The sequence below is a fragment of the Lycium barbarum genome, chromosome 2 (assembly GCF_019175385.1).
Source record: "Lycium barbarum isolate Lr01 chromosome 2, ASM1917538v2, whole genome shotgun sequence".
Lineage (NCBI taxonomy): Eukaryota > Viridiplantae > Streptophyta > Magnoliopsida > Solanales > Solanaceae > Lycium > Lycium barbarum.
Genome location: NC_083338.1, coordinates 123,302,914 through 123,330,101, shown reverse-complemented (window position 1 = coordinate 123,330,101; position 27,188 = coordinate 123,302,914). Strand labels below are relative to the sequence as shown.

Sequence of the window (27,188 nt, the reverse complement as noted above, 5' to 3'; positions counted from 1 at the left end):
TAAAGAGTTTAGCTCCACATAGACATGGAGTAAAAACAACAATCATCCTAATAAAAACGTCAAAAACGAGTAATACAGAGAAGAGAAAGTAAAACTCTGTAACTCCGGTCTCCACGGACGGCTCTAAGCTCTCTCTAGGTCCAAAGTTCTGAACTAAGGGTTCAAGCTATCTAAAGTCATGTAAAAATTATAGCTTATGGAATATTTATAGATTCAGAAAAAAAACCAAACAAAATAACTGAATCCAAAAAGAATTGGGAGAGTTTTTTTTTTTTGTCCGAAATTTGTTCAGTGCGTAACTTCCCGGATTCACCGTTGCAGTGAAGAAAGTGTTGCTTCTTTTCCTTGGTTAATTGTCAATCATTTCACCCTAAATAGCCAATGATTAGGCATCATGATGTCTACCACTTGTCTCCATTCTTTTTCTCGTTTATTTTCAAATTCAGCACGTCTTTGTCCTCTTTACCTTTTTTCTTCAGCTTTTTATTGAATTTTGCTCCAAATTTTTTTTAATTTCACCTCACTTTATTCCTATATAATAAAAATATAATATTAAACACAAGTCAATATAATAATACTCAAACGACGATTAAAAATATTAAAATGTGAGGCAAATAATGGTTCAATATATGCATTTTTGGCTGAACATCAATGACGGCGACAGAAAATTACGGAGGGAAACGTATTGATTGCCGGCGGAGGGAGAAGAAGAAGATGACGACGGATTCTCAGTCAAGAACAAGGAGATGACGGCTTTTTCTCGCCGGAGAAGAAGAAGATGAGAGAGGGAAGCCGGCTGTGAGGGAGAAGAAAGCGGTGAGAGAGAAGAGAGAGGAAGAGATGAGAATTGAAATTCGTAATATAGCTACGAGCGGTAATATATATTTAGTTGTTGCTATGTATGGTAATATATTTAAAGTATAGTTATTATACTTAAATATCTCTTATACGTTAGCTACAGCATGTAAAAATTTCATATTTTATCTTGGGCACCCCATTGTTCAAGCTACAGAATCTGGCCCAAATTTAGCTCTAACATATGAAGCACAGTCTATTTTTTTATTTTTTTTTCTGTGAAAGAGAAATAGAAGCCCATTTGAACCTTGGCAAGAAAGGTCATCCTCTGGAAAAAATTGCACTTTTGTCTGGTCTTTAATTTTTGCTTTTCAAATGGGTTGGTATTTAGTTTTTGCTATGTAGCAATTGAACTTATGGCTAGCGGGGCATAAGTCTTTTATTGGGGCATAACTTGTGCAATATTATGATGCATAAATATAAACTTATGCCATGAGAAAAAGTTACTCCCTCCGTCCCAATTAATGTGATCTTTTATCTCTTTCCGAGAGTCAATTTGACTAAATTTTGAAAAATTGTATATTAGATTAACTCAATATTTTAAGATTAAAATTTATATATTTGAAAACTACATGAAAAGTACTACTTATAAGTTACACCTTTTTCCATATCAATTTGGTGAAAAAATACATCTAAAATTATCGACCAAAATTCGTACAATTTGAATCTCGAGAAGCAAAAAATATCATAGAAATTAGGACATATGGAGTATTAATGTTATGAGTGACAAAAATTAAAGATCAACAAAAAATAGGGGCATATATGCCCATCCTCTCGTTTAGTTTTCATCTTATCCTGTTGAGGAAACGAAAAGCAAGAAAAAAGAATCACACGTACGTGAAAAGTGATTCTATTAGGAGAAAAATAATCATGAGAAAACATCATGCGCTTAATTCTGGGCCAGTCAAAAGAGGGCATTATCTATATCCAACATAAACCTTTATGAGAAGCAAAAATAAACTGATTTTTTGTCTGCAAAAATGGCAGCTACTTCACTCTCACTGAGTCTTGGGCTTCCATCAGCAGCCAACAATTTGAATAGGCATGCTGCATTGAACATTATCACATGCGAAAGCACATCCCCTAATCAAGAGAGTAAGAAAATCGAAAATCCTATCTTTTGAGGTAAACTTTTCCCAACCGTACGTTAGTGTTGATTTAACAAAAAATTTCTAATATGTGTTACAGGAAGTTGCACGAGGAGACCATTTCTATTGGGAGCAGGAGCTCTTTCTTTGAGTTTATTACCCGCGAGTGCCCTTCTTGCACAAGGTACTCTCTTATTCTCTCCGTTCCAATTTATGTGATACACAAGAGTCAAAACTTCTTTATTTTGAAGGTGAACTCGGACATACAATATTTAAGTTTTTTGAAAAATAAGTTACCTAATAGAAACTACATAAAAAGTAATATAAGTTATAATAATTAACAATTTAAAAGATTTAAACGACATACGAATAAATAGCGATCAAAGATTTTCTTATTCGACTCTCAATAAACGAAAAATATCATATAAATTGTGACAGAAGGAGTATATATAATTTTGATTGTCCTTATCTTCTTGGAGAATGTCACTTTATAAAGTTCAGATGGTGTCTGCAGGGAAACCGGAGAACTATGAAATCTTTGTTGACAAACAAGATGGCTATTCATATTACTATCCGTCAGATTGGAGGGTATGTAAATGTAACGTTTCTAAGAATCGAATTTCTTGGAATGACACTTCTTTAACTTGGTTTGTTAGAACAGGAATTTGATTTCAGAGGTCATGATTCTGCATTTAAGGATAGATACCTACAACTTCAAAATGTGCGACTAAGTTTTATACCAACTGATAAATCAGATATCCATGATTTGGGGCCAATGGAAGAGGTAATTACTGGCTGCTATTCATCTATATAAATGTATATAGTTAATGAGGAGGAAAAAAAGAAAAAGACCTGTCTGCCAAATTTTCTTCTTTCTGATTTTCTCTTGATTCCAAAAGGTTGTGCCCAATCTTGTAAAACATGTGTACTCTGCACCAAATCAGGTGGCAAACATAATGGAAATGAAGGAGGTATCATCTTTCTCTACTATTTAGATACACAGCGTATGGAACTTTTCACGTTATTTTTTCAAACTAATTAATGTAGAGAACTACGGACGGGAAAAACTATTGCACCTTTGAGTATATATTGACATCTCCAAATTTTTCTCGGGCAGCATTCGCTACCATAGCAATTGCAAATGGTAAGCAGTCATCTGTCTCCTAGATTTACATCACGTACAATTTTACAGGATTTAAGATGTTCACTTTTGTACAGGGAGACACTACACACTAATCGTGGGAGCAAATGAAAGGCGATGGAGAAAATTCCGTAACAAACTTAAAGTGGTGGCTGACTCATTTCAGGTCCTGGACATTTAGAATTGCTCTCAAATGCTGCCAATCATACAGTCTTGTGAAACAGGCAGTCATGGATTGTCTATGTATGCTTTTGCAATTGAATAAATATATATACACGCACACTTGTCTAGGCAAAGGCGATCGAACTAAATTACAAAAATGTTTGCGGAACACAGGTCGCATAAGTAAATGAATTTCACTGGAATTATCAAAATGAAGCATGAGTGTTTGATGTTATTTTTTATTGCGCTATTCAACAAAAAACAACCTTTAACATGATCACCTTTTCTGCATATGTCAATAGTTTAGACGGTATCTAAATAGTATATAAGTAGCAGTGCTCTCTGAGGGTAAAGAATGTCCCACTTTGCAACATTTTCTTAATTCGTGTTCAACTTGGATAAGTTTGCTTCTAAATGCACCTAAATAGTATGTTCCATCGACCGAAAGAAGGCATGCTTTGTCAACCACACAATATCCCCGTCTCCCCCTCCAGTACTCCATCCCTCCATTTCATCCAGTTCTACCCTAAAAACTTTACGCGTGTCCCTTCATTCAATTAATGACCAGAATCAATTGGTTAACCAAATATAATAACTATAGTTACTTGTTTTTCCTCTTCCCTCCTTACCCATTTGTCCAGCAACGAAGACGATACAATAACACCAACATACAGATTGCAAATCAAAAAGCCACTCGTTCTTTCATTTTTTTCTCAGCACGATCAAGCAATAACACCTTTTCCCTTTAATTTTTTTTTTAAGAAAAAGAGGAGAACAAGATCCATAGGGTGCAATTGAAATATAAAATCTCAGAGATCCGAACAAGGAAAGTGAACTTCATATACTTAGAATTATAAGGGTCAAATCCAAAATCTAGGTTAGGCAGCAATTGGGTTCTAACAAGGCTTTGGGGTCTTCTTCATAATAGCAATGTTTTCAAATTGAGGTTTCCCACTTTCTCCAAATTAGAATTATAAGGGTCAAATCCAAAATCTAGGAAAGGCTCATGGATACTGGGGGGGGGGGGGGGGGGGGGGGGAAGGAAAAATGGTAGATGTACGATTTGTCTTTCTTATGAAATCCCTATGTTTCTTGGATTTTTCTTTTCCCCTTGTTGTAATGAAAATTGGGACCTTTGATCCCACTCTCTTTTTCCCTGTATTTATTTTTTCTTGAGATTCTCCCTATTCATATATGTTTCATTGTAAAATCTTCAGACTTCCAATAAAATTAATAAATTTTAGCTTTTAAGGATTTTAATCTACACACGTAAATTGTGATGTTGCATCTTGTTTTTTCTTAGACGGATTAGGAAGGACGAAGACAACCCTGCTGTAAACTAGCGGGTAAGGAGAAAAGAGAAAGAGCAAGGAACCATAGTTAATAACATTTGATTACTCAAATGAATCTGGTCCATGAAAGTCTAGGGTAGAACTGGATTAAATGGGAGGGATGGCGCACTGGAGGAGAGCCCCATCCCAATATCCTTGAGTGCATATTTTTGGAATGTATGTGAATAATATGAAACAGCTAATTTCAATTCATATAATGTTGGGCCCAGAGAGAAACTCTGGGAATTTTCTTTTGATTGATGAATATTAAAAAGTAAAACTTACTCAAATGACTACCTTATTGTAGTTTTCTACCGTTTATAGTTATCCTTTTAAATATTATCATTTATAGCTATATTTTAACAAAATAATGTATGCTTTCGCGTGTATTTGTTGCCAATAAATGCATAAGAACACAGTAAAAAAAAAAAATCCTTAATTTTAGCCTTTAACGGTGAAGCTATTAAATTAGATATTAATATATTTTTTGGATGTATTTTAGTAATTTTTTTTTTTTGCTTTGATTTATTTCAGTGATTTTTTATTTTTTTTGCTATAATGTATTTCCGTTTTTTTTTTTATGTATTTTACTGATTTTTTTTATTGTTGTTTTTGATGTATTTCAGTGTTTTTTTTTTTTTTTTTTTGATGTATTTCAAATACATTGTGTACATTCCAACTACATATGAAAGCCAAATATATTCAAATTTTCGTGTATTTGAACATTCAGATACAAAGACAAAAAATTCAAATACATGACAAATACATTAAAAAAAATAGTGTGTTTGGCTAACCCTCAGGTCTTGGCCTGGTGGTAATTGGCTTGAGCCTTAGGGTTTGCTCCCTTTCAAAGTCTCAAGTTCGAAACTCACTGGGTGCAAATAATTTCTGAAGGTCATCGGACTGGGGTAAAACCCTGAATTAGCCGTGGTGCACTTGCGGGAAACTCCTTGCCGAGGGCCTGTTCACCCCAGGGATTAGTCGGGGCTCAAAGAGATCCGGACACCCGGTGCTTAATAAAAAAAAAATGTGTTTGGCTATTAACAAAATACACTAAAAAAATACAAAGACAATATTCGAAAACAGTATATTTGTGAGATGTAGATTTTGAATGTATTTGTATTTGGCTTTTAACAAATACACACGGCCAGATTTGAGACACTACCACCACCAAAAACCCCAATCTCTCCACCACCACCAAAATCCTAATCTGAGACACCACCACCATAAAACCCCAAATCTGAGACACCACCACCACCAAAAAACCCTAATCTTTCCAAGACCAATAAAACCCTAATCTCTCCACCTCTACGTCATCTTCTCCGCCGCCATCTCAAAATCAGTGCCATCTCCGCTACCACCAACAATACACACGGCCATATCTGAGATACTACCACCACCAAAAACCTAATCTGAGACACCACCACCACAAAAACCTCAAATCTGAGACACCATCACCACAAAAAAAAAAACCCTAATTTTTCCATCACCAATAAAACCCTAATCTCTCCATCTCCGCGTCATCTTCTCCGCCACTATCTCAAAATCAGTGTCATCTCCGCTACCACCAACAATACACAGCCAGATCTGTGTCATCGGGTAGAGTGAAAAGAGAGAGAGAGAGGGGTGAGCATAGAGGGGGAGGGAGAAGAGAGAGGGTGACGGCGCGGCCATGGTGGTGATGGTTCAGAGAAGGAGAGAGAGATTTTTTAGCGTTTTGAAAAATGAAAAATCTAAAATGGATAATGATTGGGAAAAAAGAAAGATATATGTGTTTGGGTATGTATTTTTGATATAGCTCATTTATAATTTAAAAAAGTTAATTAGGTACTAAATATAATTAAATAAAAAGATAGTTAATATGAATAATTAAGTCTTAAAAAAAATTACAATGAGAAAAAATTCCTATTAACAACAGAAACTTGGCAACTTCATCCAGAATTTTAAGCAAGGTGATGAAAACAGTCATGTGCTTCTTTACAAAGTCCATTATTAGGCATCAACAAGAAGAAGGTGCTAAAATGGGAGAAAGCTCCAACAAGCTCAAAGCAACAGAAATATTCGGATGCAATATCCTTTTTTTAAGAAACTAAATATTAAAAAGAACAGCACGGAGACATAAATACAAAAAAGAGAAAAATATCTTGAGTTTAACTTTTAGGATGAAAGACACATAGAACACGCTTCCAAGTTTTGAATGCAAGCATAAGTGCAGAAATCTACATACAATTCACTACATATATTTATGGAATAAGATCCCAAACCATAGATTCTCAAAAGTGGCATAGGCAGCATTTATCCGCAGCAAGAACCACAGGCAGGAAGAGAGCCTGCAGTAGGAAAAATGGTCGGATTAAATAACAGCAGAAATTCTTTTAAACAAATAACTAGATGCAATCTTAGGAAGAAGTATAATGAAAGAATATTTCCGGAAACATTTGTGGAGAACATGTTCGGATAGTCGGTAACTTTTTGGAAGAATTGTTTAAGTTGTGCGTGAAAGAAGAGTTAACAACAACAACAACAACAACAACAACCCAGTGAAATCCCACATCTTGGGGTCTGGGGAGAGTAGAATGTACGCAGACCTTACTCCTACCAAGGTAGAATGGCTGTTTCCGAGAGACCCTCGGCTCAATAGAAGCGTGAAAGAAGAGTTCTTCTATGAAAAATACCCTAAAGCCCTTCTTCATGGGAAAACTTTTTTGGAAGTTTTGCCAAACGTTTCTCCAAAAGTTCAAAGAACATTTCAGTAAACAAACGCCAAAAAGATCGAAGAAAACAATTAACATACTGTGGTCGATGCCTCGGACATTATCCAATCCACGGGGTGGCCCACGTGGACCGCCACCATATGGACCACTTCCAGGACCTCCAGGACCGCCACCATACCACTTCTTGCTGGATCCTGAACCTTTTTTGTAGCCATCTGTTTTCTCCATCTGTGAAGGTATTAAAGTAATTAATACCGAGACTACAAAAGCATGATTCTAGCATATAGTGGTTCTTAACCAGGAACTGAACATCATTACCGAAAACATAGTTACAAAAAACACATTAATGAAGTTGATGATGGACCAAAAGAAATCAGTGATAGTCTTCAATCGCCATATAGAACGCTTGGATTTTACCACACCTGCAAAATGAGGTGCTTATATGATAAGAGATCTCTCACTACATAACAAGTTAGTATATGTATCCAAACATAAAACCTCATCTATTAAATGTTTCCCTATCAGAGACTACATTTATCTATAAGAAGACCAACTGGTAGAGACAGAACATGACATATGATTTCCTAACTGACTTGGATCCAGAGATAAATTTAAGTTTCTTCTAGCAAGAAGCCAAGGAAGGTCAACTGAATCAGCCAAAAGCTCAGAAACATTGTTGCTCTCAAACACCGTTATAAATGAATAAGTATAACCACACAATTGATCAACTTACTAGTCTCAATCCCAAATTAGTTAAGAGTAGACGATATTCATCCTCTATATCCATTTGGCTATATTTGAGCACATTTCAGTTCAAAATCATAGTAGTAAATAATTTACTTTTTAAAGGTTAGCAGTTTTCTATAACAAAAGTTTCTCTAAATTTTACATGTATCTTTTTTTATTTTGATGAAGTAATAAATTTTATCAATAATGTGGGCATGGGACGCCCCACATACAAGAAGTACACCAAAAGTAGAAAACCTATAAAAATATATGGTTTTCCACATATGAACGACACCCAATCATCTATAAAGCCTACCTGCCTCATACAAGGTAGAGGTAACATCTACGTACACCCCACCCTCCTCACACCCCACTCGTGGGATCAAACTGGGTATGTTCTTGTTGTTGTTGACACTCAAATCACCTATACAAAAAGGAAACTGACAGGTGCACCAAAAGGAAATAAGAGATAAGAGGCTATTCCTCAATTCTACAAAGTTCATCTCAGCATCTTCAAAAGCTCTCATGTCTCTTCCACTCCAAATGTCCCACATGAGAGCTAGTGGAGCAAACATTTCATGCGCTTCATCTTCTCCACCTACCGCAATTTCAACTGAACATTAATCTTACACAGTGCTTGGCATAACCCAAGATATTCTAAACTACCACAAGATTTCCCTCCACAATCTCGATGTTACCGACAATGAAGGAGAAGATGGTCAATATCTTCGACCAAGATCTTACACATAAAACACCAGATTCGAGTGTCGGATTCGGCAAGATCTAAATTTTAAGATTCGGGGGTGCGTATCCAGTTATGGATACGGGTGCGGGGATTCCGCTGTAAATATGAAAAAATACAAAAGGCATATGAAAAAAAAATACATTCCAAGAATAATGCGTTGTACAAAGGGGTCAATTTTATTATGTTCAACCAGTAAATATGTTCATGCTTTTGTTTAAAAATATAAATTAATTATCAAAAAATTGGCATGCTAATAATTATTTTAAAAATTATCCCTATATTGTATAAGAAAGAAACATTTATAAATAACATAATTAGGTGTCTTTCAATTTTGTGTCACAAGTAGCATATAATGGAAAATAAAGGGGATAAAAATAGCACATATAAAGAATAAAGGGGTTATTTTTGTACGTTAATACAATTAAGACTTTTAAGAGTCCTAATTCAGCTTGTGCACGACTACATGTCTCCTCCAGTTGTAAGCCGTCGTCTTCTTCATATTCCCCAAATTTCCTTTTCAAGCTTTTATAGAGCAAAGTTTTCAAGCCACTAGGTCGTCTCTTTCACAGTCTTTCATTCTTTCCTCAAGATAGAAAGAGAAAGCCATTCAAGGCCGAAAACAAACGCTCCATCTATATCACTGCTTCTCTCTGCCATCCGACCTCAACACAACCTTGTATTCTTGGTTTATCTAAAACATGAAGAACATGAGATAAAAGTACTATAATATTGAAGGTATATGTCATTTTCCTTATCTTAAATCTGTTTTATTTTTAATTTTGAGAAATCATAATCTCAAATTTTTCCCCCAAATTTGTCGACGAACTCCGGTCAAAGTATCCGTATGTAATTGACTGTATCCCAGACGTTTGCCGTCCCCGCACCCGACATATCCCGGGTGGGAACGGCACCCAAAATGGCAAGTCCGTGCAACTTAGCCCAAATGTACGGCCATCAAGATCACACTTATCCTTATTCAAACCTAATATGTGTCCAAAAACAACAACAACAACCAGCCATAATTCTTACTAGTTAATATAGTATAAGGGACTTTACTTCCATTGTATTGTACTGTTAGGTTAAGTTTGTATCAATATGGAGGGATTGCAGGTCTTTGAGAAAAATTCGATAGTGGTTTAATTTGACCTTGTCCCATTTTAAGCAACTTCAATCACCAGATTACGCACCCTCAGACTGCTACTTTTGAAAATCCACATACTGCAAGTCCAAAAACCATCTCATCTGGCATTCTTTCATATTATTCGCTATGCTACTATTTTCCCTTTCTGTCTAATGTTATCGTTTCTAATCTTGTGTACTGTATGACCTCACATCCATATCAGCATCCACATGTTTACAATCTTCATCTGGTGGATACGTCTCAATCCCTTACAATATTGCTAGTCTAACAACTGTTTTATAAAATCGTCTTTCACTTTGTTAAACATATTTCCTACTGCATAGCACTCTTGCGGAACTTCTTTCGTCTCAAACTTTCATCATATTACTTTGATTGAATGTGGTATATCCTCATCTATCATGTCTGGTAGATGAGCCTATTGAGACACTGCTCGCCTTATGGGGGCTAAGCTGTTTATATCTACTTATCCTAAAGGAGAAGTGGAAATAAAAATATACAAAACTCAGTATTTTGATCAATCCCTTTTACTAAAAACTTGATACAGTTAAATCTCTATGCATAACTAACAAGTTAACAACATTGATTGCACTTTTACAATGACCTAATGAAGTTTATTCCTAGGATTTATCAGCACAGTATGCTATCTGATATGTATATTGTTCTGGTTCACGGAATGGGAACGAGTTCACAACTTACTACTAGATCAAAAACAAAACTTCCTCAGACAGGTTTCTTTAGATTTGTTTAGATTATATGACAATACCCATTTAGAAACCTTAATTCTAACAATTCTCAAGTCAGAGAATTATTATTATTTTAATGACAGGGGAACCCGCAGCTGCTACCGTTCGGATGCGCACAGGGTAATCCCCGCTCCTGTGCAATAGCCCCAAAAACCACACAATTGACATAACCCGCACTAGGCAAGCCCCCGCGACGAGCTCGACTAAGATTATACCAAACCCATAAAACAAATAACAAATCGAAATAATAGATTCATCTCAGATGGTAAACCATTTAGAAATCAAGATTGTCTTTTTAATTTTTTTTTAGTTCAATATTGCAAAATTTCAATGGAAAAACAACATTAAGAATTTGGATTTTGTATCTAAAAAGGCCTAATTAAGCAAAAAGATCCTAACTTTAACTAAACTAATCATACTCATTAAATTACAACAATATCAAGAACCAACAAAAAGAAAATGAATAATAAAATATCAGACAACAGATGAAATCAACAAATGGGTATCAAAATTTACCCTCAATATGAAAAATTACGCAAATAATTTACTACCCCAGAATTTGTTTTACTTGATAACAAATCACCAAATCAAAAACTTTTGAAAAAAAAAGAAATCCTTAGCAATTCCAATCAACAAGTAAAGGGTTTACAAATAATAAGGAAAAAAGAGAAGGGGGCTTAAGGATGAAATTGAATAAATAAATAATCGCAATTTTACCTCTTTCAACGTAAGCCATGTTTTGTTGAAGCTCTTTCTTGCAAAATTCCAGAGTGTTGCCAACGTTGCTTAACTTTTATTATTTAAGTGGTACGTCTTTTTCTTTTCCTCGTGTTTTTCTCCGTTCTACGTTAGTTCAGCAAATAGTAGATTGACACGTCATCGAGTTTTCTGTCTTCGATCAAACTAGACAAAATGACAAAAATGGCCTCTAATATTTTGGAGTAGGTTTAAAATAGCGTCTAGAATATTGCTCGGAACAATTTTGATTTTTTAAGTTTTGTCAATACTCAATAGTTAACACTTTTTGTTTCCGTCATATATTTAACGAACTCTAGATTTGATGAAAATTTTGAAGAAAAGTCTCATCAAATCATCGAAATTGCGACACGAAAAACTGTACTTGACATAAAAAATAGACCAAAAGTAGCAACCCAAAAAAACTACACGGGAACTAATTCTTTTTCTTCCACAGTATTTGTCAAATTTAATCGTTAAATATTTGAAGGAGACAAAAAATATTAATTTTTAACAAACTTTTCTATTATATATAAGTGTGGAAGAGGAATCAACACAGCATTGACTGATTGTACCAAAAGCTTTATAAATTGTACACACAATGAATGTTTGTATCAAAAGCTATACAACTTATACACTTTAACCAACTATTTTTTTATCCCACGTGGACATATATCATAGTACTTAATATTTATTCTCTTCTCATGTATAGACGTATGCACTTCAATTTTAATTCTCTGACCCATTTATTTCCTCTTTGCACTTTTACTTGTTCACTTTTGACTTTTCACAATTTTGCTGAATATTTATTCTTTTCTCATGTATAGACGTATGCAGTTCAATTTTTATTCTCCTACAAATATTTGTTTCCTCCGTGCACTTTTACTTGTTCACTTTTGACTTTTTACTTTCTTTAAGAAATAATAAATCCTACATGGACATATGTCATAGTACTGAATATTTATTCTCTTCTCATGTATACACGTATGCACTTTAATTTTAATTCTCTGACACATATTTATTTCCTCCGTGCACTTTTATTTGTTCACTTTTGACTTTTCACGTTCTTGCTGAATATTTATTCTCTTCTCATGTATACATGTATGCACTTCAATTTTAATTCTCCGACACATATTTATTTCCTCCGTACACTTTTACTTGTTCACTTTTGAATTTTCACGTTTTTTAAGAATTAATAAATGAAGTACTCCCTTCGTCCCATATAACTTGGCCACATTACTTACTTTTCACGTTCTTTAAGAATTAATAAATGAAGTACTCCCTTCGTCCCATATTACTTGGCCATATTACTATACTTGACTTTTCACGTTCTTTAAGAATTAATAACTGAAGTACTTCTTTCGTCCCATATTACTAAAAATATATGTCTATTTTTCTATTTTCTATTTTTCTTATTTTATATATAACCGCCCAAGGTGGACGAACACAGCAACAATAAGTTGTACAAAAAATAACTGAGATTATACTCTAAGCCGAGACTAACATGTGTACATTTCAAAAGTTTAACATTAATACTACCTCTTGTGTGTTTACCTTTTAAATCCCCACATGTCCGCAGTGTCTCAATTGTCCTTTCATTTTCTTCATTTGACATATACTCCCTCTGTCTCAATTTAAGTTTCTATGTTTGACTAGACACGGAATTTAAGAAATAAAGATAGATTTTTGAATCTTGTGGTTCTAAATTAAAAATGTGTATAATATAATAAAATATCCTTTGAATCTTGTGATTATAAACTTGACATGTAGGATATTTGAATTGTCAACTTACTAAATATAAAAAGAGGCGGACATAACCAAAATAAGATAAATATTAACAACAATTGAGAAATTAAGGGGGAAAATAAGAGAAAAAAAAATATGGAGACTTACTAAGAAGAATCACAGTATCCTTTCCAAAATATACAAATCATAAAGATTAACCAAATTAATTATGTTGGACTCCGTGTATCGCACGAGCATAGTTTACTAGTAAAGGACTAAATTGTTTAGAAAATACTTTAGAGGCTATTTTAAACCTATTCTCAAATATAAGGGATCGAGCTAAGGAAAGCTGAAGGTGAAGCAAAGACTACATGGTATCGAATTAAGAAGACAGAGACCAATTTATGCAACAATTTTTTTTTTTAGTCAGTTCTAAAAAGTATGACATATTTTTATATTTAATAAGAATTTAACTACAAACTTCTTTGTTTCATAGCCACACATATCTATTGCTTGTTTTAGCCCACAAGTTAAAAAATCTTTCTTTCATTTAAAAAAAATTTGTGTCTAGTTAAATACCTTCACATAAATTGCGAAAGGAATATCAAAAGATAGGAGAATTTATAGCTTAATATTATCTACTGACACCCATGCTCTAAAAAGGCTAAATAGAATATTTGGTTGGATGCTAAATTATTTACCTAGAGACAGGAATCAATTCCTATTCAATACATTCTTTTTTCTTTAGCGATACACATATATTATAAAAATGCTGATCCGCTTCTGTCAAAAGAGGAAGCTAAGACATGTGCATAGGGATCAACATGAGGCGGTACAGAGTCTTAAGGGTAAAAGGGGTGAAACGTGTAAGAGTACATGAAAAACCTACAGAAAGACAGTCAAAGCAACATTTGTGAACAAGATAACATTGCGAGTTTATGCATAAACTAGCGAACTATGTCCGTGCGATGCACGAAATCCAACATAATTAATTAAATTACTCAATTTAGTTAATCTTTATGATTTGTATATTTTACAAAGGATACTGCGATTCTTCTTAGTGAGTCTCTATTTTTTTTCTTTTCCTCTTAATTTCTCAATTGTTATTAAAATTTATCTTATTTTGGTTAGGTCCGTCTCTTTTTATATTTAGTAAGTTGACAATTCAAATATCCTACATGTCAAATTTATAATCACAAGATTCAAATGATATTTTATTATGTTATACACATTAAAAAACTATCTTTATTTCTTAAACTCCGTGTCTAGTCAAACGTAGACGCATAAATTGAGATAGAGGGAGTGTATGCCAAATGAAGGAAATGAAAGGACAATTGAGACAATGAGGACACGTGGGGGCTTAAAAAGTAAACACACAAGAGGTAGTATTAATGTTAAACTTCTGAAATGTACACATGTTAGTCCCGGTTTAGAGTACAATTTCAGTTGCTTTTTGTACAACTTATTGTTGCCGTGTTCGTCTACCCCGGGCATTTGTTATTAAAAAAATTGTCTTTTTTTGGTTATATCCGCCTCTTTTCATATTTAGTAAGTTGACAATTTAAATATCCTACATGTCAAGTTTATAATCACAAGATTTAAAGGATATTTTTTTTTATATTATACACATTTTAAATTTAGAACCACAAGATTTGAAAGTCTATCTTTATTTCTTAAATTTCGTGTCTAGTCAAACATAGACACTTAAATTAAGACTGAGGGAGTATATGCCAAATGAAGAAAATGAAAGGATAATTAAGACACTGCAGACCCGTGGGGATTTAAAAAGTAAACACACAAAAGGTAGTATTAATGTTCAACTTCTGAAATGTACACATGTTAGTCCCTACTTAGAGTACAATTTCAGTTGCTTTTTGTACAACTTATTGTTGTTGTGTTCGTCCACCTTGGGCATTTATATATAATAAGAAAAATATAGAATAGAAAAATAGACATATATTTTTAGTAATGTAGTCAAATAATATGGGACGAAGGGAGTTCTTCATTTATTAATTCTTAAAGAACGTGAAAAGTCAAGTATAGTAATGTGGCTAAGTAATATAGGACGAAGGGAGTACTTCATTTATTAATTCTTAAAGAACGTGAAAAGTCAAGTAATGTGGCCAAGTAATATGCGACGGAGGGAGAACTTCATTTATTAATTCTTAAAGAACGTGAAAAGTCAAAAGTGAACAAGTAAAAGTGCATAGAGGAAATCAATATTTGTCATAGAATTAAAATTGAAGTGCATACATGTATACATGAAAAAAGAATAAATATTCAGTAAGAACGTGAAAAGTCAAAAGTGAACAAGTAAAAGTGCACGGAGGAAATAAATATATGTCAGAGAATTAAAATTGAAGTGCATACGTGTATACATGAGAAGAGAATAACTATTCAGTACTATAACATATGTCCGCGTGGGATTTATTAATTCTTAAAGAACGTGAAAAGTAAAAAATGAACAAGTAAAAGTGCACGGAGGAAATAAACTTGTGTAGGAGAATTAAAATTGAACTGCATACGTCTATACATGAGAAGAGAATAAATATTCAGCAAGAACGTGAAAAGTCAAAAGTGAACAAGTAAAAGTGCCCGGAGGAAATAAATGTGTCAGAGAATTAAAATTAAAGTGCATATGTTTATACATGAGAAGGGAATAAATATTAAGTACTATGACATATGTCCACGTGAGATAAAAAAGTAGTTGATTAAAGTGTACGAGTTATATAGCTTTTGATACAAGTATTCATTGCATGTATAATTTATAAAGCTTTTGATACAAAGCAGTCAATGTTGTGTTGGTTATTCTCCCATACTTATATTATTATTATTATTATTATTACTATATTAGAAACGGGAGTTGGGGTACGAACAAGGATGAACAAGGGCATATTTATGATTTCAGATATTTTAAAGGGCAAATTGGTGATTCATGCCTTCTAATCTAGGAGCTTCTGGTCATGCCCATTTTGTTTTCTTCCCTTTCTCTCTCTGTCGTCCTTCTCTCTCTTTTTCACTTCTCTGTTGAAGATTTTTGAAGTTGCTATGTCTTCAAAAAGGCGAAGAGGAGCTGAAGAGAATGGAAAAATAAGTGAAGAGAATGGGAAAATAAGTGATGGCGTTTCTTTTGACTATTTAGGGATTCAACCCCTTTTCTTCTTTCACCTAATGAAAATGTTCTCCTACATTTGATTTCTCAAATATCCAAAAGCCTATTCTTGAATAAAAAAGCAGTCTTTATGTGTTTGGTGCTTATGGGTACTCAAGAGTGTTTTTTTTTTTTTTTTTTGGACTGATAAAGAAAATGCTGTGACTGATTTTAAAATTTTTACATATTTTTTCTTGGATTTGTTTGAGTGTTTTAGTAAGTAATGGAATAAAAAATGGATCATTATGAGATCATGGAACAAATTGGGCGTGGAGCATTTGATGCTGCTATTTTAGTTAATCACAAGCAAGAAAGAAAGAAGTAAGTAATTTTTTTTTTTTTACTTGAATGCTTATAAGGATTTGAATTTGATGTAAGTTTTGATTTTGTTTCTTGAATTTCTTTGTCGGGTTTGTTGAATTAATAGGTATGTGTTAAAAAAGATTCGATTAGCTCGACAAACAGAACACTGCAGGAGATCTGCTCATCAAGAGGTAGTACATTGTGTTGTTTTTCAATTTTATTTTGGTTATTGTTTTGCCTTTATAGCCTGTTTCCTCGAGTTTTCGGGAAGTCAAAAATGTTTATTTTATAGAGTTAAGGTGTTTGATCAACCATTTAGGAAATTATGTTTAGAAATTTGTGCATTTCTTTTTTAGGCTTGCCCATGCTTCGGTTAACATTTTGATATTGGCAGCAAAATTTAGAACCCGTTTGGATGGACTTATTTTAAGTGGCTTTTAAACATGAGCCATAAGTTAAGGAATTATAGCTTTTTGCTTTTTAAAAACAAGTGCTTAAAAATACTTTTTTTTACTTTATCCAAACAGTCAACTATTCTTTAGAATAGGTAGGTAAATTTTCTCGAATCAATTTTTATTTTCTTTATGACCAAGTTTACTTTGGCAGATTGGATGTCCTCCTCTGTCGGAGAACTTTACAGTACTGTTTAGAAATTTTCTACTGCCTACTTGGAATGACTGGGTTATCTGAGATGTCTCGACCTTTAGAGATGGATGCAGTTCCGTGCTGTTTTAGGGATGTAGCTATGTCAATTCATTACTACCGACTCCCGGAGAAGTTAATTATCAGATTTTTTGTAGTTATTCTTGAAATTCCTGTGGCATTTGTTATTCTTTTAACCAATTCCGTACATGCATTGATTGAAGAAAAGGGGCTATAGAGAAAGTAAGTCTTCCATCTTGAACAACTACTTTGTTCTTTGCTTGCTCCTTCTTTGGGCCTTGGATTTTGGATTCATAGAATTTCTACATGTTGGTTCCCTTTTTGTTCTGAGCATTTTTCTTTAAAAATTTAGGGTAGTTTGATGCAGCAAAGATGTTTGACAATATACCTCAGGTACTGAATATCTTTTTTGATCTATCCTCCATCGATCCAAAGGTACCTTACTTACTTCTATTGGACTGTATTACTTAATAATCATATATTTGTTAAATGAACATTTGTTTTAAATGGATTTAATTAGCTCATATGACTATTGTCGTATCACTAGTGTTTATCTAAATAACAGAGAAAGTCATATTCAATCCAAACTGGCGCGGACTTCTTTCGTGGTTGTCATTTTGCTGCTTGGTATGTATTCATGATTGAATTAGCTCAACAACAATTACATGTTTTTATCATGTTTAAGAACCTCTTAAAGAGTTGCATAGTTATGATGCCTTTTTTGTTATTTAGGCTAAGTATGCTAAAATTCTAGTAACCGTGGAATAGGAATAGAATTGCCTAGAAAAAACAAGAGTAGCCTTATAATTTTTTTATAAAAGTCCTAAACATTCCACAACATCTTCCCAATCAGAATTACTTAACCACTCACTCATCTCCTCATTGTGATTGTTGTAAGTATTTTGTATGGGAACCCTACATTCATATGCTTGTTGCAACATGATGTAAGTGTAGTTCCACCTAGTATCAACGTCAACTTGAATTTTCTTAGGTGTAAGACCAACACTCACACATAGAATCTTAAAATCTCTAATTTTAGTCCTATTGGCATTACAAAAAAGAAAAGCAACCGCATCTATAACCTTTTGAATAGGATCATCAAATAACTTAAGACTAATCTTTAACAATCAAGTTTAAAATGTGATAGCTACATCTCACATGGATTTTTTTTTTTCTAGTAGGGGGTTTAATTCCTCTTTTATTAGGCCAACCGCTAATGCGTTGTTAGAAGCATTATCTAAAGCAATATAAAATGTTCTTTTATAAATGTTAAAAAAGTTTATTGTAGTTGTTATTCCTTTAGCTAAAAATTTACTGTCATGACGACCCTTCCCTTTATCATATATATAAGCTATAATTCTTTTTTGCATCACCCAACTCTCATCTATCCAATGATGTAATAGCAAAAAAATTTAACTTATTAACATTAAGATCAAGATCGGCGGTAAGGGAAACATTACAATTTAAACAATTAAGTACATGACGCAAATAAAATATATACTTTTTATATAAATCAATAATATCCGCTCTACAAATACTTCTAGAAATACATTCAAACATCAAATTATAAGTACGTTGAATATAAGTAACAAAATCCAGCCCCGAAGGAAAGGAAAATGATAAAACATCATAAGCTACCATTTTAGCTATCTCTACACGGTCTTTCTTATTGTTGTAACTAAAAGTTTTCCGGTATGTGGGTCTATTGTTTTTTAATACCTTCGAAACCCGTTCGCTTTCCCCACCTGATAGTGAACCCGTTCTCCCATCCTTATTGTTCCTACACTTGAATTGAAATGTTTTTGCATATATATTACATGTGACTATTTCTTTCTCCCTATCTTTAGTCATATAATTCTAAACTTTAGAGGTTGGCTTACGTATGAGTTTTGGCGGTGCATCTTGTGTTTATGATTGTTGTGCTTGTGTATCTCCTATCAGATGTTCCGGTGATTGTCTTTCATCATCATTGTCAACTTGATGAAAGGTTGGGCTAACTCGATGTTCCATTGCTTCGCTATCTAAAGTTGGATTATTTTCACTAATGACATAACCTATATTGGGTGTTTCACCCACAAATGTTTCATCCATGTTTCCCCTCCCCCTACCACCACTACTACTACCACCACCAAAGAAGCCCCGTCTCTTCATAATTAAATAGCAAGAAATTAAATCGCAAGCAAATAAATCGCAAGAAAATAAATTGTAAGAAATTAAATTGCGAAAGTTAAATTGCAAAAATTAAATTGTGGAAATTAAATTGCGGAAATTAAAGATAGAATTGGAACGAAGGAATCAAATTGTTGAAATAAATTCCGACAATACAAATGTTGAATTGAAGGCGGCTAGAATTGCAAATCCACCAAAGTTTTGAAGCTACTTCGGATTGTTGCAAAATCTCCAACTCCACCAACACTTTCTTTGTATAATTGCAAAATATAAAATTGAAACTTGAAGGAAACTTTATAGTGTATAATTGAGAGAAGTTGTAATTTTAAAGTGGCTAGTTGTTGCAAAATAGCTATAAATTGAGAGCAAGTGTAGAGAGAATTCATGTGGATGGAAATAAAATGGAGGGGTTAAAGTGTTAAAAATAAAAGTTTGGGGCAGGGGGAATCAAATTTTGGCAGTTGCCAACAACCATTTCTGCAAATTGGTCCATTGAGCAACGGCACAGTAACGGCTATATTTGGCTGAATTAAAAAAAAAAAATTCAGCCGGTTAACCGGTTCACTGGTTCACTGAATTTTATTTTGCCAACCCGTAACTGGCCCGTCTCAAACGGGTACCCGTCAATCGGGAACCGGTAATCCAGGTACAAGATCAGCTTAGTCGGTTCCGGTCACCCGTTACAACCGGTTCAACCGGCCCGTTTTGACAGGTTTAGTGCTAATTTGACAAAGCTGCACGCAATATTTGCACCATATCAATTAATGCAAGACATATGTTCATTATATAGACATTTGTCACTTAAATTATGCACTTCAGTGTTCGAAAGTTGAGAGAACGTTTACACGGAGGAACTTATGTTTGAAGTCCCTCCATTTGGGATCTTTTGGTGCTATCAAAAGGCCCAATTCTGAATTCTCCCGGGATCTTTTTGGAGTTCCTTGCTGAGCCCTTCGAATGATCTTTATGCATGAGGTCATTGCACCAATTTGTATATCACACAAATTGGTAATGAATTCCCTTCTTGTTGGTGTCATACCTGCAAATCAAATTTGTGGTAAGCTCGATCGATGGCTTATTATAACAATCTATGGTTATCCTGTTCTTCGACTCAATAAGCTCAGTAGCCAGGAAATAACCTCAACGACTATGAAAAAAGTAAATCGTTAGCAGAGAGTATTTAGGAGTGCGTTGCAGTAACATTTAAAAGTAGTTTTACAGTGTTGAGTAAATATCCGAAAACACTTTTACAAATCAAACTTTTTGATCCAAAATATTCAGTCACTAAAATGTTTTCCTTTCAACTTGGTACAAAATATTTTTAATATAAATTAAATCTAGAAGGAAAAAAAAGAAGACGACAAGAATAAAAACAGAAAAACAAGACATTTTTAACTAGTCTTTAAAAGGGTATACCAATGTTATTCTCTAAATAGAGTAACTAAGTCAAAATTTTAAGTACTACTATCAATTTAAATTTTCGGATGGGAGCACACACTCAGACAAGTGATTTACATATGAATGTAATTTTTATGTTTCGACCACCAAATAACACTGGCAAATATTCTTTTGTTACTCTCTAATGCACCTTTTGCAAAAGGACTGCCACCCAAGAAACTACGTTAGGACTGCCACACAAGAAACTACGTTAAACTAGCATGAGATAATCAAATCTGAAACATCAACCATGGCAGAATTAATAGAGAATGTTGAAAGAGATCTCTTACGTCTGATCATGAAAAGATGTTTCTTTTGATCTGAAACATCAACCATGACAGAAATCAATGCTTCCCCGATCGTTTTACGCCAGTTGCCCTTCTCTCCATGTCCTCTTTCACTTCGAATAACCCTCCGTCACACTGTGTTCATACCTGAATGCTAAATGATGAATTCACCAGAAACAAGACAAAGTAAATTATAAGGTAGTTCATTGAACCAACAAACTTGCTTGAAGAACTTATCGTTGGAGTTGTCAATGCTAGATAAGTATTAACTTCTAGGCTAATAACCATGTTTCGTAAGTTTTAGATGTTAAATGCTTTTCCGAGGGTTTCTAAAAGAGTAAAATGATCATGATAATAATCTCAAGTAATGGATGTAACTGAGGAATGATGGGCAAAGAAACTGACAAAGTTTGATCTTGTTACGGATTTGACAAAGATGATTCATCTCATTGAGTTTTGTAGAGGGAAAATGCACCGGCTCAATATTTAAGATCAGAACTGAAATGAGACTGGAAAAAAGAAATCTGGATTTACCTCTTGAGAAAAAGACGATATAATCAAGAACCCATCTGAATGATCTGAGCTTCCAGAATTAAATACGAGAGGTTGTTTTACAGCAATGCCTGCCACCTCGACATCAAGAGATCCAAATTCGACCATCCTTTTCAAAACTCTAGCTTGGAAGATCTTTCCTCTGAGGACATCACATCAAGGTTTATGTTTCCAGACAAGCAATAAATTGCAGAAGTACCCCCATAAGAAGAAGCTACGTCCAACAGGGAAACAGTAAGTTACAAGTTTCTATGAGCTACAAACCTGCTAGAGTCCCTGAATGGTGACCGCAGCTCTGGCGCTGGTATCATTGCTGCAAGCATAGCACATTCCCCCAAGCTAAGAAGGGATATGTGCTTCCCGAAATAAAACTTTGATGCAGATTGAATACCATAAATACCATGTCCCCAATATGTCTGTTCTGCCGTAGGCGCTGTTAGAATTCATGCATAACAAGAAAAAAAAACAAATAGATCACATGACTTGTCATGGAGGGACAAATATGAAATATATATCTAGTGAGCATGAGAATCATGTTAAATAACGGATGCTGTAAAAATGACATTTGGATCCTTTGGCTGGTACAGGTGGATTTCCTGCAAGTGCACCGGATGAGATTCAGAGAGGGCCAATCGGAAGGAAAGTACTCTGTGTTTAATAGAAAGGAAAAATGGAAATGCTCTTCGTACAACAAATCTAGGGGAAGCTCTTAGCAGCAGTAATCCATTTAGTCTTCATTTAAGTAAGAAATGGGATTATTGGATTCTTATCTTGATTGTTATAATTGTGAGGCATTTTCCATGGGATTATTGGATTCTTATCTGGATTGTTATAGTTGTGAGGCATTTTCCACATATAAATATATAGTATAATATAAATACTTCAGCATAAAGCAAGATCAGTTCCCATTTACTGGGGTTGGAGGGCGGGCGAAGGGAAAAAGGATGGTCATAGTGGAGGTGTCAGGATGAAACATACATTTCTACGTTGAATGAGGAAGTCATAAGAAGGTGCTAGCTAAGTAGCTATTTTCCAAAAGAAGAAATCAGAATATCATGAAGGTGATGCTCATCTCTTAGGGTCACCTTTCTCTCACTGCTAAAGAATTTCTAGGTCTCATTTTAATGGCTGTCAAGTTGTAGATGTTCCACACCCATCCCGTTGCTTCTTTTTTACCTAAACATACTCTGCAAGTCTAATAAACCTAATGACAAAACCAAGCTATTCTTATTTTTTGAGTGCTTAACATACCCAAGCATAGCATCCTCCATGCCGTTATATAAATGCTGCCACTGAAACATCTTGCTTTTAGTTTCATCCAAAAACATCTTGCTTTTAGTATAAGCAGTATTAGTTTTTCTAATTTGTTTTGCTTGCTTTTGTCCTTTTTGGATAGAAGGACCAAGACTTGGTAGTCCGACGTAGAGACTGGGGACTGCCTTGCACCATTTACTGGACACAGACATTAAACACAGTTGCTGTATCCAAACAAGCTGAAACAAGATTTAAGAATGGAATATATTCCCTTTTTAGAAATTCCATTTTCATGTTTCTTCATGAGTAACCTAATATACATTTGGACTACAATTTACAGATTATCTGCACTTCATTTCTATAGAATCAAGTGGCACCAGCTAGACTCTATCTTGGACCCGAGATCTGTTGGGACGAAATATAAGAGAAGTAAGCATTAGAGACGCTCCGAGAGGTTGTATGAGAAGTATTTGCTTGCGGATACAACATGACATCAGTCCGGCCGCCAGCTTCTTCCATGGTTGATGCCTCAGCAAAACGTCGCCCGTAGAAGCGTAAAAAGTTTAGAGATTCCATTCTTGGCTCAGTCGGTGGTATCTCGCCCTCCAACATGCTAACAACACTAACCATAGTTGGCCTGAGAGATGGCTCCTCATGGACACAGCACAATGCTACTCGCACAAACTTCTCAATATCTCCACCACTGACCCGCCCTTCAAGTTTTGGGTCAGCAAGTTCAAGGTACCTTCCTTGCTCATGCATCTCTAATGCAAATAAAGGGAAATAAACAAGTTCCCGTGCAGATGAAGATGATGAGTGATCTCCAGTGACAGTATCATCAAGGCTGTGACTTTGTGTTCTTGGAGAGCAGTTCTTCCTTCCACTTACAATTTCAAGGAGTACCATTCCAAAGCTATAGACATCAGTTTTGTCTGAGATTGAAGAACTTGTCAGCCATTCAGGAGCAAGGTAGCCACGAGTCCCCCTCATTGTTGTGATTAGACTGGACTGTTCTCGATTCAGCAGCTTGGAGAGGCCAAAATCAGATATTTTTGCCTGAAAATTATCGTGCAAGAGAATGTTCTCTGGCTTCACATCACAGTGGACAATCTTTTGTTCACAGCCACTGTGCAAGTATGCAAGTCCGCGGGCAGAACCAAGAGCGATCTCAACCCGTTCTTGCCATTCCAGGACAGGTATATTACCAAAAAGAGTGCGATCAAGCGATCCACGGTTCATATATTCATAAACCAATAGGCGTTGTCTCTCTTGAGCACAGAAACCTTTCAACTTGACCAAGTTTATGTGGTGAATACTACCAATGATTGCAATCTCAGTACAAAAATCTCTCTGCCCTTGAATGCTTAAACTTATTATCTTCTTTACGGCAACCAGAGTATTGTCAGGGAGCACGCCCTTATATACAGCACCAAAGCCTCCTGTCCCGATCTGAGTCTTGAAATTATCAGTTGCAGCCTGAAGATGTTTGTACTCGAACCTTACAGGTAATCCTGGGATGGAGAAGGCATCCAGGTCCTCTGAATAAGGAGAACTGGGTTGGCTATTTTTGGATTTTATCTTTTCGATTGTTTGGGGTCTAGATCTTCTCCACAAAATCAAAGCCAAACCCATCAGTAGGAAGATTCCTGTGAAAGGTAAGACCACTGTTGCAACTAAAGAAAAGTCTGCAGTTTCCTGATCAAAATCATCATTGTCCCTTAAGGTTGTTGAACCTCCAATCAGGATCTTAACAAATCCCAACAGATCATTATTTCTACCTGTCCTTAACATAATTGACCCTATTTCATCTTCAAGTTTGTAACAAGAACCAGATGAGTTTGCGTAGAATATCCCCAAGCATGAACAGTCTTCTGAGCAGAGATTTTGACACACGGATAAATTTGCCCCATACCTGAAGGGCTTGGTGAAATCAGTAGTGAAATAATCCATACCAAAGCCAAGTCTTATGTACAACATGGAGGAAGAATTTGACAGATTGCTGTATTTTGTGGAATTACAAGAAACTGGCAAAGAATAGGAACTGTCACTAGGCACACAGCTGCTTGAATTATGTGATCTAAGATTGAAGTTAGCAGGACAGGAACATTTAGGATTATCTGATAACGTGCCGGAGGTGCATACACCAAGCCCTCCACAAACATAAGGTACTCTACACCCATCCACTGGCCCAACAAAATCTTGTTTGATGTCAGGGGCAACAAAACTAATAACTATCAACTGACCTGAATCATCCAATTTGGCAATTCGAAAAGTGGATTTTAACAAGCTCACCATTATCACAACTACAGAACCATCTTGACCAAAAAGATACAGACCTGTTTGATTGACAGACATGTATTCCACTGCAGAATTTGAATTAGCATAAGCTTTGGTTTCCATGGACAATTTCCAGTATGTCAGACCTTGCCACTGTAACATAGCATCGGAAGCAGTCAAAGAAAGCCTGTAATGACCCTTTGACAAGTCAGCACCTGATATTGCACTTGAAAGCATCATGCCTACACGCAACTTCTGTCCAATTACAATTGTATCTGTCGGATGATTAAAGCTTTCCCAAAGAGTCCCATTAAGCTGATCAAGGAGAAGGAGATTTCCAGCCTCAGTTAGCTGCATCGCGTATACTGCTAACTTTAATGGTGGAGTTGACCACTTTAAACTGCCATCTTTTTCAGTAATATTGATACCATTATTGGTCAACCTCATAATTCCTGAATTCGAAACAGGTGCATCACCATTTGCAGACCAGATAATGGTATTGGATTCAACATGGATAACACAGAAATAGAAATTAACTTGTTCGGAACCGGGATTGAAGATAGCAGCTTTGAATGTTCCATTGTGAGAAACCAAGAAACTTCCAGTGCTATCGATAAATTGGAGATTGGACGCGGTAAAGTTGGGATAGACAAATTCTGTCAACGTAAAACCAAAGACAGGAATACTGAACAAAGATAAAATGAGAAAGAATAAGATGAACTCCATATAGAGTAATGATGAAAGAAAGAACAAAAAGAGCTTGGCTGGAAATTGTATAGATGAGGCTGGAATTGGTCTATTATTACTTTCTGCATTTGCTTTTTCATGCTTTCCTTCTAATGCTTAACGTTGACTACTGGATTAACTCTGTTTACACCAACTTGATATTGATTGGTGACCAAGTACAGATATGTGTCACATTAGGTGCTAGCAACAATTGAGCGCGTAAATTATAATATTTGCAGCGTCTACCTGGCATGAATGCCTGAATCCATGGTTATTAATGGTATAAGAATATTGAGCACTCATGAACCATGACCTCATATTATATTCTCTAAAGTCATTTATTCAAATAAAAGGTATCGTTTACTTCTAATTTTATATTCACTTGAGGTGACACAACCCATTTTTTTTAATTAATAAACAAGAGGGGTGGTTTTCCTACGACTCTAAAGAAATAGACACAAAGTGCGACATGTAATCCTTCTGACCAAAGACCACTTGCAGCTAGTCCTGTTAACCGGTTTGAACCGGACCAGACTGGTAACTGGTTAACAAACCGGCCGGTTTCCGGTTCAAAAATCGAAACCGGCCACGAGTTTCGATTTACCGGTTAAATAATCGAAACCGGATAGGTCCGGTTCAAAAGTGTCAAAATCTCTTCTTCTTTTTTTGTATATTATATATATATATATATATATATATTATAGTATTTATTAGCATATTATAGGTATATTTACATATGTTATATTTATTTATAAGTAAGGTTTATATATTTACTGACTAACAACAATACAGCATATACGTATTGTGTATATATATTAAGTTATATATTTATATAACTTAATATATATATATATGTGTGTGTGTGTTTAAGTTATATGTATACTATATAATACTTATATATTATAACTTAATTTTTTTCTAAGTTTATAAATTCGTAATTTACAAATTAAGTATATTTATATTATAAGTATATTCTTAGTATATTTTAGTTATTTTTCAAGTATATAACTTTCTAATTTTTAATTTAAGTAGATGTATATTATAAGTATATTCTTAGTATATTTTAGGTATATTCCTAACTTAATATAAGTAAAAATATGAACACAAGTAAAGAAAGCTCAACAAGCCATATATTTTATTCATTCTTGAATAATATTTATTTGCAAGTTGTAGTTTTTTTAACTTGCAAATAATGCATGAGTTATTTAAAGTGGCTAATTATTGCAAAGTAACTATAATTGAGAGATTGAGAAGAGTGAATTG

General features: G+C 34.6%; 4 protein-coding genes and 1 long non-coding RNA gene across 6 annotated transcripts; 2 read left to right on the top strand and 3 right to left on the bottom strand.

Annotated features, from left to right (window-relative positions):
- Positions 1-1,684: 1,684 nt before the first annotated feature.
- LOC132627030 (photosynthetic NDH subunit of lumenal location 1, chloroplastic) lies at positions 1,685-3,458 on the top strand. Its single transcript, XM_060342081.1, has 7 exons — positions 1,685-1,950; positions 2,044-2,127; positions 2,458-2,531; positions 2,605-2,727; positions 2,843-2,914; positions 2,991-3,087; positions 3,162-3,458. Exons 1-7 carry the CDS (start codon positions 1,836-1,838, stop codon positions 3,263-3,265), a joined length of 669 nt encoding a protein of 222 aa, XP_060198064.1. The 5' UTR covers positions 1,685-1,835; the 3' UTR covers positions 3,266-3,458.
- Positions 3,459-6,700: 3,242 nt separating this feature from the next.
- Positions 6,701-11,519, bottom strand: LOC132627031 (uncharacterized). The gene is made up of 4 exons (XM_060342082.1): positions 11,364-11,519; positions 7,610-7,713; positions 7,372-7,519; positions 6,701-6,907 (listed from the first exon to the last, which is right to left on the bottom strand). The coding sequence occupies exons 1-4, from the start codon at positions 11,380-11,382 to the stop codon at positions 6,873-6,875; spliced, it is 306 nt and encodes a 101-aa protein (XP_060198065.1). The 5' UTR covers positions 11,383-11,519; the 3' UTR covers positions 6,701-6,872.
- Positions 11,520-16,034: 4,515 nt separating this feature from the next.
- On the top strand, positions 16,035-17,734 carry LOC132627032 (serine/threonine-protein kinase Nek4-like). 2 transcript variants are annotated; one of them, XR_009577748.1, is made up of 4 exons: positions 16,035-16,578; positions 16,685-16,751; positions 17,167-17,445; positions 17,576-17,734. XR_009577748.1 is itself a non-coding variant. In XM_060342083.1 (3 exons), exons 1-3 carry the CDS (start codon positions 16,493-16,495, stop codon positions 17,248-17,250), a joined length of 237 nt encoding a protein of 78 aa, XP_060198066.1. In that variant the 5' UTR covers positions 16,039-16,492; the 3' UTR covers positions 17,251-17,734. The 2 variants fall into 2 exon arrangements, 1 of the variants encoding a protein (XP_060198066.1); XM_060342083.1 differs by having other exon boundaries at positions 16,039-16,578; positions 17,167-17,734.
- Positions 17,735-20,199: 2,465 nt separating this feature from the next.
- On the bottom strand, positions 20,200-22,445 carry LOC132627033 (uncharacterized). The gene is made up of 4 exons (XR_009577749.1): positions 21,933-22,445; positions 21,651-21,810; positions 21,120-21,270; positions 20,200-20,431 (listed from the first exon to the last, which is right to left on the bottom strand). It is a non-coding gene; the product is annotated as an uncharacterized LOC132627033 (long non-coding RNA).
- A 727-nt stretch (positions 22,446-23,172) lies between these two features.
- LOC132627029 (G-type lectin S-receptor-like serine/threonine-protein kinase At5g35370) lies at positions 23,173-26,229 on the bottom strand. The gene has a single exon (XM_060342080.1). The coding sequence runs from the start codon at positions 25,923-25,925 to the stop codon at positions 23,310-23,312; it is 2,616 nt and encodes an 871-aa protein (XP_060198063.1). The 5' UTR covers positions 25,926-26,229; the 3' UTR covers positions 23,173-23,309.
- Between the last annotated feature and the right edge of the window lie 959 nt (positions 26,230-27,188).

Coding starts and splice junctions, on each gene's coding strand:
- LOC132627029 (XM_060342080.1), bottom strand. CDS start 25,925: ATGGAGTTCATCTTATTCTTTCTCATTTTATCTTTGTTCAGTATTCCT.
- LOC132627031 (XM_060342082.1), bottom strand. Junction 7,520..7,609: donor TTTTTGTAACTATGTTTTCG/GTAATGATGTTC, acceptor ATACCTTCACAG/ATGGAGAAAACAGATGGCTA. Junction 6,908..7,371: donor TGTCCGAGGCATCGACCACA/GTATGTTAATTG, acceptor TTCCTACTGCAG/GCTCTCTTCCTGCCTGTGGT.
- LOC132627032 (XM_060342083.1), top strand. CDS start 16,493: ATGGATCATTATGAGATCATGGAACAAATTGGGCGTGGAGCATTTGAT. Junction 16,579..16,684: donor CACAAGCAAGAAAGAAAGAA/GTAAGTAATTTT, acceptor TTGAATTAATAG/GTATGTGTTAAAAAAGATTC. Junction 16,752..17,166: donor GGAGATCTGCTCATCAAGAG/GTAGTACATTGT, acceptor TTACTTTGGCAG/ATTGGATGTCCTCCTCTGTC.
- LOC132627030 (XM_060342081.1), top strand. CDS start 1,836: ATGGCAGCTACTTCACTCTCACTGAGTCTTGGGCTTCCATCAGCAGCC. Junction 2,728..2,842: donor ATTTGGGGCCAATGGAAGAG/GTAATTACTGGC, acceptor TGATTCCAAAAG/GTTGTGCCCAATCTTGTAAA. Junction 2,915..2,990: donor ACATAATGGAAATGAAGGAG/GTATCATCTTTC, acceptor TAATTAATGTAG/AGAACTACGGACGGGAAAAA.